This window comes from Bos taurus, chromosome 15 (genome assembly GCF_002263795.3).
Source record: "Bos taurus isolate L1 Dominette 01449 registration number 42190680 breed Hereford chromosome 15, ARS-UCD2.0, whole genome shotgun sequence".
Taxonomy (NCBI): Eukaryota; Metazoa; Chordata; class Mammalia; order Artiodactyla; family Bovidae; genus Bos; species Bos taurus.
In genome coordinates this window covers 16,080,545-16,096,283 of record NC_037342.1, presented here as the reverse complement: position 1 = coordinate 16,096,283, position 15,739 = coordinate 16,080,545, and the positions used below count along the sequence as shown (strand labels likewise).

Below are 15,739 nucleotides of genomic sequence, written 5' to 3'. Positions count from 1 at the left end.
TTTAGCATAGTAAATGAAGCAGAAGTAGATGTTTTTCTGGAATTCTCTTGCTTTTCCTATGATCCAATGTAAGTTGGCAATTTGATCTCTGGTTCCTCTGCCTTTTCTAAACCCAGCTTGAACATCTGGAACTTCTCGGTTCATGTACTGTTGAAACCCAGCTTGGAGAATTTTCAGCATTACTTTGCAAGCAAGTGAGAGGAATGCAATTGCACACTGGTTTTAACATTATTGCCTTTCTTTGGGATCAAATGAAAACTGACCTTTTCCAGTCCTGTGGCCACTACTAAGTTTTCCAAATTTGCTGGCATATTAGTCATATTAGCCACAAACTAAAAAACAACTCAAATGACTCTGAACAGATAAAATAGACAAGCAAATTATGGTATATCTACATACTGTAATATAGCAAAAAAGAGAAAAGAAATACTGATACATGCAATCACTTGAGTTGCAAAAATGTAACGTCAAGCCAAAGAATCACAACATAAAAAAGATTGTATTATAGTCGACCCTTGAACAGTGTGGGGCTTAGAGGTGCCTACCCTCTGTGCAGTGGAAAACGAACATGTAACTTTACAGTTGGCCATCCGTATCTACAGGTCCACATCTGCAGATTTAACCAACCAACTGTGGATTATGTAGTACTATAGTATATATTTCTCAAAAAAGAGCCACATATAAATGCACCTACACAATCCAAACTGATGTTGTTCAAGGATTAACCATATATGAATATTTATGCTGCTGCTGTGTTATGCTTCGGAGAAGGCAATGGAAACCCACTCCACTCTTGCCTGGAAAATCCCATGAACGGAAGAGCCTGGTAGGCTGCAGTCCATGCGGTCACGAAGAGTTGGACACAACTGAGTGATTTCACTTTCACTTTCCACTTTCATGCACTGGAGAAGGAAATAGCAACCCACTCCAGTGTTCTTGGCTGGAGAATCCCAGGGATGGTGGAGCCTGGTGGGCTGCCATCTATGGGGTCGCACAGAGTCAGACACGACTGAAGCGACTTAGCAGCAGCAGCAGCAGCAGCTGTGTTATGCTTAGTCGCTCAGTCATATCTCACTCTTTGTGACCCCATGGACTGTAGCCCGTCAGACTCCTCTGTCCATGGGCTTCTCTAAGCAAGAACACTAGAGTGGGCTGCTGTGCCCTCCTCCAGGGGATCTTTCCAACCCAGAAATCGAACCAGGGTCTCCCGCATTGCAGGCGGATTCTTTACCACCTAAGCTACCGGGGAAGCCCATGTGAATATTTATATGGAATCCCAATATAGGGAAAACAAATCTATAGAGTGATAAAGCAGACCTATCGTTGGCCAGAGAGGAGGAAGAAGAGGGAGGGTGAGAAAGAAGAGGGAGGGTGAGGAAGAACTGATTGCAAAGAGCCATGAGGAACTTTATGGGGAATGGAAATGCTCTATACCTTAAATGATAGGGCTAACCAGGTATAAGAATTAAACAGTAGAATTAATAGAGGATTATTTTATTATTTATAAATTATACCTCAGCAAAACTGATTTTAAAAGTTAAAAAAAAAAAATCAAGAGACTGTGACAGTCAAGATATGCTTTCCAGTCTCACATGGATCTTCAAGGGTTCCCATTTGCTTCTATTACTACCTAAGCAAAGTTGTTTCAAATCTACACAATTTCCTCAATCCCTCTATCCTACTTCTACTCTCAAGTTGTCTTTTCACATGATTTTACCTTCCACTTCATAAAGGAAACAGAACATCAAGCAGAAATACCATCAATAATCTGTTTGCTTTATTTATCTGCTACTTCCTCTTCATTTATGTGTTTATGTACATCTTTATTACTTCCCTGCTAAAAAGTACATCTTTATTACTTTCCTACTAAGAAGACAAGGTGCTCCTCCTTCCATTAAGATTACCCCTTCCTCTGAAACCTTGCTCACCCAAATGCATCATTCTCAAGAATATCTAAGCCTGTCTCCATAAAACATTTTCTCAAAAAGAGTTCCCAACCAACCTGATTCCCCAAATTATTCTTCTTTCTTTCCTTTCACTGCCAGTGTAAATTTTTCTTTACTTCTTCAGTCAACCTCAATGTGATGTGGGCACTGAGCATTCATTCAAATTACTCTCTGTAAGGTACGTTACACAACTTTAAAGGCAGTACAAATGTGCATGCTATATGTGGCAACAATAACAACAACAATAGAACAACAACAATAAAAAGAAAACAAAGAATGGGACAGTGAGTCTCTGACAAAGGGAAGCAAGTGCCCTTAATCAAATGGCATAAATGATTAGTCACCCTGACACATATATCCCAGGGGATGGGGATTCTTAACAGCTGTGATACTTGTGTAAATTTCTGATAGTTTTATAAACTCCACTGAAATAAACAACTTTGTATATAAATTTCTTATTGAAGAGAAGATCAGTTTTATCAGATTCTCAATGAAGTCAGCAACTCAATCCCACAATTGTGGAAACATTACCCCTATTTTGCTTTTCCTTTAAGATTTTCCAACTCCCTTTGTCCTGAGCTATATTCAAAAGAATTTTATTTTCTATATAATATTCCTACCATTACAAAACATGCTGGATACTTGATAAAACTATCCAGCTGTATTTCTCACTGTGAATGAAGATGCTTCATTCTCACTGTAAAGAACAACTCTCACTGTAAAGCTGTAAACAACAACACTGCATAGGAACCTGGAATGTTAGGCCCATGAATCAAGGTAAATTAGATGTGATCAAGAAGAAGATGGCAAGAGTAAACATCAACATCTTAGGAATCAGTGAACTAAAATGGACAAGGATGGGAGAATTAAATTCAGATGACCACTGTATCTACTACTGTGGGGAAGAATTCCTTACAAGAAATGGAGTAGCCCTGAGTCAAAAAAAGAATCTGAAATGCAGTACTTGGGTACAACCTCGAAAATGACAGAACAATCTAAGTTCATTTCCAAGACAAACCATTCAACATCACAGTAATTCAAGTCTATGCCCCAACAACTGATGCTGAAGAACGTGAAGCTGACCAGTTCTATGAAGACCTACACCACCTTCTAAAACTAATACTAAAAAAAAAGAGATGCTCTTTTCCTCACAGAGGATTGGAATGCAAAAGCAGCAAATCAAGAGATACCCGGAGTAACAGGCAAGTTTGGCCTTGGAGTAAAAAATGAAGCAGGGCAAAGGCTAACAGTTTTCTCAAGAACACAACAGTAACACCAAACCATTTTCCAACAACCCAAGACACAATTCTACACATGGAGATCATCAGATGATTAATACCTAAAGCAGATTGATATATTCTTAGCAGCTGAAGACGGAGAAGTCATCAAAAGTCAGTCAGCAAAACAGGACCTGGAGCTGACTGTGGCTCTGAGCTCCTTATTGCAAAATTCAGGTTTAAATTGAAGAAAGTAGAGAAAACCATTAGGCCATTCGGGTATGATCTAAATCAAATCCCTTATGATTATACAGTGGATGTGACAAATAGATTTAAAGGATTATATCTGGTAAAGAGAGTGCCTAAAGAACTATGGATGGAGGTTCATGACATTGTACAGGAGGCAGTGACTAAAACCATCCCAAAGAAAAACAAATACAAGAAGGCAAAGTAGTTATCTGAGGAAGCTTTACAAGTAGCTGAAGAAAGAAAAGAAGGGAAAGGCAAGAGAAAGGGAAAGATACACCTAACTGAATGCAGAGCTCCAGAGAATAGCAAGGAGATATAAGGCCTTCTTAAATGAACAATGCAAAGAAACAGAAGAAAACAATCAAATGGGAAAGACTAGAAATCTCTTCAAGAAAACTGGAGATATTAAGGGACATTTCATGCAAGAATGGACATAATAAAGGACAGGAACAGTCAAGATCTAACAGAAGCAGAAGAAATTAAGAAGAGGTGCCAAGAATACACAGAAGAACTGCACAAAAAAGGGTCTCAATGACCCACATAAACACGATGGTATGGTCACTCACCTAGAACCCAACGTCCGGGAGCATGATGTCAAGTGGGCCTTAGGAGGCATCACTACAAACAAAGATAGTAGAGATGACGGAATTCCAACTGAGCTACTTTCAAATGATAAAAAATGATACTGAAAAGGTGTTGCACTCAACATGTCAGCAAATCTGGAAAACTCAGTAGTAGCCACAAGACTGAAAAAGGTCCGTTTTCATTCCAATCCCAAATAAGAGCAATGCCAAAGAATGTTCAAATTACCATACAATTGCACTCATTTCATATGCTAGCAGAATTATGCTCAAAATCCTTCAAACCAGGCTTTAGTAGTATGTGAACTGAGAACTTCTAGATATACAAACTGCATTTAGAAAAGGCAGAGGAACCAGAAATCAAACTGCCAACATTTGTTGGATCGTAGAAAAAGCAAGAGAATTGCAAAAAAATATCTGCTTCATTGACTACACTAAAGCCTTTGAATTTGTGGATCACAACAAACTGTGGACAACTCTTAAAGAGATGGAAATACCAAACCATCTTATCTGTCTTCTGAGAAACCTGTATGGGAGTCAAGAAGCAACAGTCAGAACCAGACATGGAACAATGGACTGGTTCAAAATTGGGAAAGGAGACCGACAAGGCTGTATACTGTCACTCTGCTTATTTAAATTAAATGCAGAGTACATCATGTGAAACACCAGGCTGGATGAATCACAAGCTGGCATCAAGACTACTGGGATCAACATCAACAACCTCAGATATGCACATGGAATATCTGCCACTTTAACGACAGAAAGTAAAGGGGATCTAAAGAGCCTCCTGATGAGGGTGAAAGAGGAGAGTGAAAAAGCTGGCTTGAAACTCAACATGAAAAAAACTAAGACTGTAGCATCCGGTCCCATCATTTCATGGCAAATAGAAGGGTGAAAACTGGTAGCAATGACAAAATTTATTTTCTTGAGCTCCAAAATCAGCACAGATGGTGACTGTAGCCATGAAATTAAAAGATGTTTGCTCCTTGGTAGGAAAGCCATGACAAATCTCAAAAGTACATTAAAAAGCAGAGATATCACTTTGCTGACAAAGGTCCATATAGTCAAAGCTATGGTTTTCCCAGTAGTCATGTCCAGATATGAGAGCTGAACCATAAAGAAGGCTAAGCACCAAAGAATCGGTACTTTCAAATTGTGGTGCTAGAGAAGATTCTTGAGAGTCCTTTGGACTGCAAGGAGATCAAACCAGCCAATCCTAAAGGAAATCAACCCTGAACTGGAAGGACTGTTGCTGAAGCTGAAGCTCCAATACTTCAGCCACCTAATTCAAAAAGTCAACTCACTGGAAAAGAACTTGATACTGGGAAAGACTGAAGGCAAAAGGAGAAGGGGGCAGCACAGGATGAGACAGTCAGATTGCATCAACAACTCAATGGATATGAATGTGAGCAAACTCCAGGACATAGTGGAGGACAGAGTCTGGTGTGCTGTAGTCCATGGAGTAGCAAAGAGTCGGATACGACTTAGTGACTAAAACAACAACATTCTTATATAAAACAAGCTTTCGTGAGCCAATTATCATCTCAGGGCATACTGCCAAAATTTAATTTCTGAAACTACAAGAGGGCCAGACTGGACTGACTTTTTGGAGTCCAGTCTGGCCCTCTTATGAAGACTCATCTGTATAATCCTCTGAAGAGCATACCTAGGAGTGCAATTACACTAAACACCTCCAGCTCATCTCATTAAGCACCACATACTTTTCTCTTCCTGAAAATAACCATGAGGGTTTGCCTTGCTTTCCTTTCTTTTGTGAGTCCTCTCATCCAAAACCTGGCTAGAGACACAACAGATCCAGCATTTTCTTCCTTTCTGTCCCAAAGATAAATATACAAATACAACCCATTTTAAACACTTAATTGTTAACGTCTATGAAATACAAACTGAAAAGTCTTGGTACTCTTTCCCTTATTTTATGGTACTCTTTTTACTCCCCTTTCACTCTTTCCTGTTTCTCCTAATTTTCCAACTGCTTCTACTTAAAATCCTTTACTTGCTGTCTGCCTTCTCAGTATTGGTATTCTTCCTTCTTTTCAATTTCCCAAGGCAATTCATCCATTTTAATGGCTTTAAACAGCAATGACTCTCCAATCATATCTTCATCCTCTAGCCCTTATCTAAAACCTAAGATCCATATTTCTACCATTTCCTGTACACCTCCAAGTAGATGACTCCCAAGCATTTTCTTGGGAGTATACCTTCACTAGTAATATTTCCCAAGTTCTCACATGTATTTTAGGTCCCCATATGTTGCTCCTTTATATACTATATTCTCAAGTAGCTTCTTTGGTTAGTTTTAGCACATACTTACTGATGAACTGTCGGTTGACTCATTTTTTTCACACTTTTGTTTCTTGCTCTTTTTTTTCTTCTCTTTCTTTACTTTTTTTGAATGCTTGTCTTTTTTCTTCTTTTTCTTCACACAGTCTTCCTATAAATAATCAGTTTGAAGAGGCAAGAATTTAGTTTTAGCTTACTTTAAAAAGTAAGTATTTTGAGGAAAAGATCTATGTCCTAAAACACTTTAAATCTTTCATGAGAGGAGACAAGGAATATGATTAAATAAATAGCTTCTTCTAAAAAATTTTGACATGCTTCTATAATATATGCACTACTAATAAACCATATAACTAAAATTTTTTGGAAAAATACAAGGAAAGTTTTAATTTATTTGTAAATATATTGACAGACAGATATAATCAAACATATATATGAAAACACAGTGTGTATATATCTCCTTCCATGAGCCCAAGAGAATTTATAGATTATGAACCACATGAAATCTAACAAGACAGCATAAACTGTGGGAAGAGAAAGCAAGAATTGAGACATCCCCCTTAAAAAAAAAAAAAAAAGCATCACATTAAGTTTAAAACACATAACACTTTAGATCCATAAACTTACCACAAGTGGACTGGAAACTTGGATCTAAGCTTTCTACCAGCCAACTCAACTAATACAATCTTTCCAATATCATGTCCAAAATATTAATATAAACTACTCTAGCCAGAGAGACAAATATTCAGTACTGTCAACTATGTGGTATTCATTCTGTAACTTGTAAAAAAGAGTTTATAAACTTGTTCTTCCAGTATTAACTTGAATAAGTGCAAAAAAAAAAAAAAATAAGCTTACACCAAGTAAGGCTGCTAGTATTTACCTGTGAGATTTGTTCAACTCTCTTAATCACATCAGGTAGCATCCATGTTTCCTCACCCCGAAGTCGTTTCAGTTCTTTACGCCTTTCTTCCTTTTCAAAATTGGCTTTAGCCTAAAACCGTGAAAAAAATAAAAATTAACAATTGAACCCACCTACTTCTCACCAAAAAAGCAAAACAGAAACCTCCCCCACTTTCATGTAAGGCTCACCACAATTTGCTTCTATCAAAGTCTGTGTGCATGTGTAGTAAGACACTTCAGTCATGACAGACTCTTTGCAACCCCATGGACTGTAGCTTGTCAGGCTCCTCTGTCCATGGGATTCTCCTCACAAGAATACTGGAGCGGATTGTCATGCCCTCCTCCAGAGCATCTCCCCAAACCTTGGGACTGAATCCGCATCTCTTACATCTCCTGCACTGGCAGGTGGGTTCTTTACCACTACCACCACCTGGGAAGCCCCTACCAAAGTGTAAGAAAGATTAAAAACAACAAATTCTCCTTCCACATTACCAACTGCATTATCAGTTAGCAATCACTAGTGAAATGAGCCAGACTTCCCTGGTAGCTCAGCTAGTAAAGAATCCGCCTGCATGTGGAAGACCTGGATTCAATCCCTGAGTTTGGAAGATCCCCTGAAGGAGGGCATGGCAATCCACTCCAGTATTCCTGCCTGGAGAACCTCATGGACAGAGGAGCTGGGTGGACTACAGACCATATGGTCACAAACAGTCAGACACGACTGCAAGAGGAAGCAAAGCACAGTACAGTGAAATGAGCCACCAAGCAAGGACAGAATCTTGGGACCTACTATAGACCTCTTCCTCTCCCCTAAGCTCCCTACCTCAAAAATGACTTGAATCTCTTTTCCCTTCACTATCCCACTGATAGTGCCTGATACTTCTGTAACTGTTAGGAGACTGATCTCCATACCTTCAGTCTGCAACGTCCATAATCCTTTACCCACACCCTCAAAATGCTTCAAAAAGAATCACCTTTCTAAAAACAAATGATCATATTGGTAAGTTTTTATCATTCAAAAACAAACTAAGTAACAGCTTCCTAAGAAGCTGTTCCTGCCTTTTCATTCTCTGCCCAAATTTCAAAGCTAGGATTGGTCCTTCTCAAAATTCTATACATAGCTATACTATAAAATTTATCATAATTTACAAATCCACTCCCTCCAAAAATATCAGAGACAAGGATGAAGGATATTTATTATACACATATATTACATATGCTGAAATCAGGGACCACCAACCTTTCACCTCTGTTAAGACTTATTGCCCTTTTCTTCCCCTGTAAAATCTGACTGCAGTCATTATAACTTCTCCTTCCTGTCTGCTATACCGGTTCCTTATTTGTATTTAATAGAGAAGGAAATGGCAACCCACTCCAGTGTTCTTGCCTGGAGAATCCCAGGGACGGGGGAGCCTGGTGGGCTGCCGTCTGTGGGGTCGCACAGAGTGGAACACGACTGAAGCGACTTAGCAGCAGCAGCAGCAGCAGCAGCAGCATTTAAATGTGTTTTAAACGGTTATAGCTTAAAACAGATAAAATAATGATCATCACTTGTTTCACCTTACATTGTTCTCTAACTACAACTTTTCCCCTTCACACTTCTTTTCCCCTGCCACACTTCTCCCATCTTATGAGCTAAGTCAATAGTACAGTTTACTTCCTCCCTTCCTTATTTTACCTCTACTCATTTCAATCTTAATGAAAACACGTTTCTCAACTTTTTCGAGGAGCTAAATGTTTTAGATCTCTGTCTCAATCGCTGTTTGGTTCGGTATGGGTTTGCAATAAGCCGGATAACTGACACAAATAACTTAAAAGGAGAATGAAACGATCTACTTTAACGTGCCTCACACGAGTTTCTGAAAACGGAAAATTTCATTTCAGATATAGCAAGAGGGAGGACTCAAGCTGTAAGATATGCAGGGAAAATAGTGGGGTCCCTTGAAAGTGCGCAGCACAGGTGATCAGGTGCTAGAAATGTCAAGCACAGACGCTTTAAAAGATAAGGAACGTCAGAGGAAAGAAACAAGTTTTCTGGAAAAGAATATGAGCAACTGGAGCCTTCCAGAGCATCTAAGAGGCAAAGGATACCCAACAGTGTGTGAGCATCCCAAAGGAAAACATCTATCCCCACACAACTAGATAAGGTAAGATACTAAGGAACTGAATCAAGAAAGAGTGCGGGGAGGCAGGAGAGCTAGACGCCTAACTACCAGAAGGCCTCCACCCTCAATTCTAAATGATTCCCAAAGCCTCAAAACTGAAGTACCTGGCGCAACACCTCGGTCCTGGCACTTCGAATCTGTTCTTTACGCTCTTCGACGCTACTCTCACTTTCAAATCTAACCCCGGCAGCCGCCATAGTTGTTGTCGTAAAGCTAGGAAGCCGGCACAAAAATCTCGGTTTACGACTGTCGTAATTCAGTAAACAAAGCGGGACTTCCGACTAGAGGGAGGAGGGAATCTGCGCCACCAAAAGAGCATGCGCAAACTTGCTTATTATTTCGGTTAATTGTCTAACCCTTAGGTTCGGAGAAGGCAATGGCACTCAACTCTAGTACTCTTGCCTGGAAAATCCATGGACAGAGGAGCCAGGTAGGCTGCAGTTCATGAGGTCGCTGGGAGTCGGACACGACTGAGCGACTTCACTTTCACTTTTTACTTTCATGAATTGCAGAAGGAAATGGCAACCCACTCCAGTGTTCTTGTCTGGAGAATACCAGTGGCGGAGAAGCCTGGTGGGCTGCCGTCTCTGGGATCGCACAGAGTCGGACACGACTGAAGCGACTTAGCAGCAGCAGTAGCAGTAGGTTTGGAAGAAACAGAAGGTTCAAGTCAAGGGGTTACCCTGAACAGGACTTGTGTCAGCGTACATTTATTACGCAGTTTGCACGGGACTGACGGCATGTCACAGCTGAAGTGAAGTCGCTAGTCGTGTCCGACTCAGCGACCCCATGGACTGTAGCCTACCACACTCGTGGGATTTTCCATTTGATTTTCCAGGCAAGAGTTAAGTCAAGGGGTTACCCTCCTTCGTATATTGGGGTTGGCCTGAACAGGACTTGTGTCCTCGTACATTTATTACGCAGTTTGCACGGGACTGACGGCATTTCACAGCTGAAGTGAAGTCGCTCAGTCGTGTCCAGCTCTTCACGACCCCATGGACTGCAGCCTCCCAGGCTCCTCCGTCCATGGGATTGTCCAGGGAAGAGTACTGGAGTGGGGTGCCATTGCCTTCTCCTTCAGTTCAGTTCAGTTCAGTTAATTCGTTCAGTTGTGTCTGACTCTTTGCGACGCCATGAATCGCAGCACGCCAGGCCTCCCTGTCCATCCCCATCTCCTGGAGTTCACTCAGACTCATGTCCATCGAGTCGGTGATGCCATCCAGCCATGTCATCTTCTGTCATCCCCTTCTCCTCCTGCCCCCAATCCCTCCCAGTATCAGAGTCTTTTCCAAGGAGTCAGCTCTTTGCATGAGGTGGCCAAAGTACTGGAGTTGCAGCTTCAGCATCATTCCTTCCAAAGAACACCCAGGGTGGATCTCCTTTAGAATGGATTGGTTGGATCTCCTCGCAGTCCAAGGGACTCTCAAGAGTCTTCTCCAACACCACAGTTCAAAAGCATCAATTCTTCGGCGCTCAGCTTTCTTCACAGTACAACTCTCGCATCCATACATGACCACTGGAAAAACCATAGCCTTGACTAGACGGACCTTTGTTGGCAAATGTCTCTGCTTTTGAATATGCTATCTAGGTTGGTCATAACTTTTCTTCCAAGCAGCAAGCGTCTTTTAATTTCATGGCTGCAGTCACCATCTGCAGTGATTTTGGAGCCCAAAAAAATAAAGTCTGACACTGTTTCCCCATCTATTTGCCATGAAGTGATGGGACCAGATGCCATGATCTTCGTTTTATGAATGTTGAGCTTTAAGCCAACTTTTCACTCTCCACTTTCACTTTCATCAAGAGGCTTTTTAGTTCCTCTTCACTTTCTGCCATAAGGATGGTGTCATCTGCATATCTGAGGTTATTGATATTTCTCCCAGCAATCTTGATTCCAGCTTGTGCTTCTTCCAGCCCAGCGTTTCTCATGATGTACTCTGCATAGAAGTTAAATAAACAGGGTGACAATATACAGCCTTGACGTACTCCTTTTCCTATTTGGAACCAGTCTGTTGTTCCATGTCCAGTTCTAACTGTTGCTTCCTGACCTGCATACAGGTTTCTCAAGAGGCAGGTCAGGTGGTCTGGTATTCCCATCTCTTAAAGAATTTTCCACAGTTTATTGTGAGCCACACACTCAAAGGCTTTGGCATAGTCAATAAAAGAGAAATAGATGTTTTTCTGGAACTCTCTTGCTTTTTCCATGATCCAGCAGATGTTGGCAATCTGATCTCTGGTTCCTCTGCCTTTTCTAAAACCAGCTTGAACATCTGGAAGTTCACAGTTCACGTATTACTGATGCCTGCCTTGGAGAATTTTGAGCATTACTTTACTAGCGTGTGAGATGAGTGTGATTGTGCTGTAGTTTGAGCATTCTTTGGCATTGCCTTTCTTTGGGATTGGAATGAAAACTGACCTTTTCCAGTCCTGTGGCCACTGCTGAGTTTTCCAAATTTGCTGGCATATTGAGTGCAGCACTTTCACAGCATCATCTTTCAGGATTTGAAATAGCTCAACTGGAATTCCATCACCTCCATTAGCTTTGTTCGTAGTGATGCTTTCTAAGGCCCACTTGACTTCACATTCCAGGATGTCTGGCTCTAGGTGAGTGATCATACCATCATGATTATCTTGGTCGTGAAGATCTTTTTTGTCCTTATCTCCCCTTAAAACTTTCTGCAGTGTGCTTGGTTCGGGCAGATTAAAGGTACATGTTGCAAAGATTTCTATCAAAGTGCCCTTATGGAGAAAGAGGTTTCTGTGCTGGAGGAATGGACTAAAGGAAGGCTGGCCAGAAAGACAGTGCAAGTTAGCAGGAGAGAAGACTTGCTTTAAAGAGTCAGCATTTTGCTTTGGTGGATTTTTTTTTAAGCACAGTATATGAAAAAGTCATGTGAATTTTGCATTGCACTTCATAATTTATACTTTTTTAAAGTGTAACATTTTTTCTGACCTCATATTGTTTGTTCATACTGTCTCAGTAACAAGTGAAAAAAAAAGGAATGAGTTTTTTTCTTCCCTTTCCAGAGAATAAAGAAGATAAACGAGAACAGCGAGCAGGCATGAGTATTCCTAGTTTTGTTTTTTTGTTTTTGTTTACTTTAACAGCTTCTAACTCTGAATGTAACTGAATTTACTCTTCTGCCCCTTAACTCTGCAGGAGCTACACTTCACACCTATTTTCCTTTGACTCTGTGTTAAATACATCCACTATCTGGTGTGAAGGAGAAGGGGGCATCAAAGGATGAGAAGGCTGGATGGCATCATCAATACTTGGGCATGGGAGATGGTGAGGGACAGGGAGGCCTGGCATGCTGCAATCCATGGGGTCGAAGAGAGTAGGACATGACTGGGTGATTGAACAGCAACATCTGGTGTTTACTCTTACAATACCCTTCCCCTTATAGTTGCTTATCAGAAAGAAGGCTGCAGAACCACCCAACTGCTAGACTCAGTGGCTGGATTACTAACACCAGCCTATGGCTGAAAAAATGCAAGGAGAAGAAATCTAGATTCTAACACCATTTCCTTTAGGATGGACTGGTTGGATCCCCTTGCAGTCCAAGGGACTCTCAAGAGTCTTCTCCAACACCACAGTTCAAAAGCATAATTTCTTTGGCTCTCAGCTTTCTTTATAGTCTAACACTCACATCCATGCATGACAAGTGGAAAAACTATAGCTTTGACTAGACGAACCTTTGTTGGTAATGTCTCTCTGCTTTTTAATATGCTGTCTAGTTTGGTCATAGCTTTTCTTCCAAAGAGCAAGCATCTTTTAATTCCATGGCTACATCACCATCTACAGTGATTTTGGAGCCCCCCAAAATAAAGTCTCTCATTGTTTCCCCATCTATTTGCCAAGAAGTGATGGGACTGGATGCCATGATCTTAGTTTTCTGAATGTTAAGTTTGAAGCCAACTTTTTCACTCTCCTCTTTCACTTTCATCAAGAGGCTCTTTAGTTCTTCAATTTCTGCCATAAGGGTGGCATCATCTGCACCAAAGAGGCAGCTGGGGGAAGTCAATAGATAAGATTTTAGTGAAGGAGAGTTCAGTGCAATCAAGTTCTTACTTCACAAGAGGTATTCTGCTACTCACAAGGATCTGACGTCATCAAGAAGCTATTCAGTGCTTTTCTAGATATGAGGAGATGCAAGGATTAGGATCATGAAATCAGTTCCTAAAAACATCCAACTATCTAAAGACTGGATGCAGGAGGAGAAGGGGATAACAGAGGGTGAGATGGTTGGATGGTATCACCAACTTAATGAACATGAGTTTCAGCAAGCTCTGGGAGATTTGAAGGACAGGGATGCCTGGCGTGCTGCAGTCCATGTGGCACAGAGTCGGACATGACTGAGTGACTGCTACTGCTACTGCTAAGTCACTTCAGTCGTGTCCTACTCTGTGCGACCCCATAGACGGCAGCCCACCTGGCTCTGCCGTCCCCGGGACTCTCCAGGCAAGAACACTGGAGTGGGTTGCCATTTCCTTCTCCAATGCATGAAAGCGAAAAGTGAAAGTGAAGTCGCTCAGTCGTGTCTGACTCTTAGCGACCCCATGGACCGCAATCTAAAGACCTGTAGCACCAGATTCCCTGAAGCACAGAGTGCCTTATTCTACCCTGAACTCACTGTAGGGGTGTTGAAGGTCAACAGCTGCAGCAGCACAGGGTTCAATCTTTGCAGAGGCAGATGGTAAATGCCCTTGTTGTTCAGTCAGAGGCAATGCTTTTGGCTAGTGCCAATTTGTAGTTGACAGGTAAGCGCCAACTTGTATTTGACAACATAAACTATATTGAGGTATGTTGACTAAAGAGTTATTCACAACCTAAAATTCAAGAGTTAACATTTTATTGAACGGAAACTTTTAGGATTTCAAGCCTAGAAGACAGTATCTCAAGTAACCCTGATAAACTGCTCTGAGGAGGCAAGTCATGATATACAGAAGTTTTGCAACAAATGGCAAACATCAAAAGATGATTAGTTAAAAACCAGATATGTCAAGTTAAGGGATTTAGCACTTTTCTATGTATGGAAAGATGCAAAAGTCTGGGCTCTTGAAATCATTTCTTTGATATGCACCTCAGCTATCTTATGCCAGTATCTTATGTTTCCATATTCTGAGTTTCCTCAGGATTCACCATGGGGAGCAGCCATGGCCTCTAGATGGCAAGTATTCTTTTCTTCCCAGAGATTCCCTCAGGGTTCAGCAGCTCACCATACACTGTGGCTATAATGTCTGATGACTTCGACCTTCTTTGTTAACTGATATGGCAAGTGATATTCCATTTAACAGGTAATTATGCTTTCTTTTCAAGTTTCATAGAACTGAATTTGTGTTTGCAAGGAACTTTCCAAGGAGTTTCTACTTCACCTATCTGTGAAAATCTTTTTTTCTTCTTCTTCTTACTTTTTATTTTGTATTGGGGTGCAGGTCAGGAAGCAACAGTTAGAACTGGACATGGAACAACAGAGTGGTTCCAAATAGGAAAAGGAGTATGTCAAGGATGTATATTTTTCACCCTGCTTATTTAACTTCTATGCAGAGTACATCATGAGAAACACTGGGCTGGAAGAAGCACAAGCTGGAATCAAGATTGCTGGGAGAAATATCAATAACCTCAGATATGCAGATGATACCACCCTTATGGCAGAAAGTGAAGAGGAACTAAAAAGCCTCTTGATGAAAGTGAAAGAGGAGAGTGAAAAGTTGGCTTAAAGCTCAACATTCAGAAAACTAAGATCATGGCATTCTGGTCCCATCACTTAATGGGACAGATGGGGAAACAGTGGAAACAGTGTCAGACTTTATTTTTCTGGGCTCCAAAATCACTGCAGATGGTGATTACACCATGAAATTAAAAGACGCTTACTCCTTGGAAGGAAAGTTATGACCAACTTAGACAGCATATTTAAAAGCAGAGACACTACTTTGTCAACAGAAGTTCGTCTAGTCAAGGCTATGGTTTTTCCAGTGGTCATGTATGGATGTGAGAGTTGGACTATAAAGAAAGCTGAGCATCAAAGAATTGATGCTTTTGAACTATGTTGTTGGAGAGTCCCTTGGACGGCAAGGAGATTCAACCAGTCCATCCTAAAGGAGATCAGTCCTGGGTATTCACTGGAGGGACTGATGTTGAAGCTGAAACTCCAATACTTTGGCCACCTGATGCGAAGACCTGACTCATTTGAAAAGACCCTGATGCTGGGAAAGATTGAGGGCAGGAGAAGGGGATGACAGAGGATGAGATGGTTGGATGACATCACCAACTCAATGGACATGGGTTCGGGTGAACTGCAGGAGTTGGTGATGGACAGAGAGGCCTGGTATGCTGCAGTTCATGGGGTCGCAAAAAGTCAGACATGACTGAGCGACTGAAC

At 41.2% G+C, this 15,739-nt stretch overlaps 1 protein-coding gene across 5 annotated transcripts in view; it reads right to left on the bottom strand.

Moving 5' to 3' along the window:
- CWF19L2 (CWF19 like cell cycle control factor 2) overlaps nt 1–9,574 on the bottom strand; it is a 138,375-nt gene extending 128,801 nt beyond the window's left edge. For 4 of the 5 annotated variants that reach the window (XM_005215777.5, XM_024975723.2, XM_059875072.1 and 1 more), the window contains exons 1-3: nt 9,464–9,574; nt 7,175–7,285; nt 6,326–6,445 (exon numbers count right to left, since the gene is read on the bottom strand). In XM_005215777.5, the coding sequence (XP_005215834.1) occupies nt 6,326–6,445; nt 7,175–7,285; nt 9,464–9,556 (324 nt within the window). In that variant the 5' untranslated portion in view covers nt 9,557–9,574. Of the gene's footprint in view, nt 1–3,978; nt 4,006–6,325; nt 6,446–7,174; nt 7,286–9,463 lie in introns of those variants that run through there. The other variant, XM_059875073.1, reaches the window with a different exon arrangement.
- Nucleotides 9,575–15,739: the final 6,165 nt, after the last annotated feature.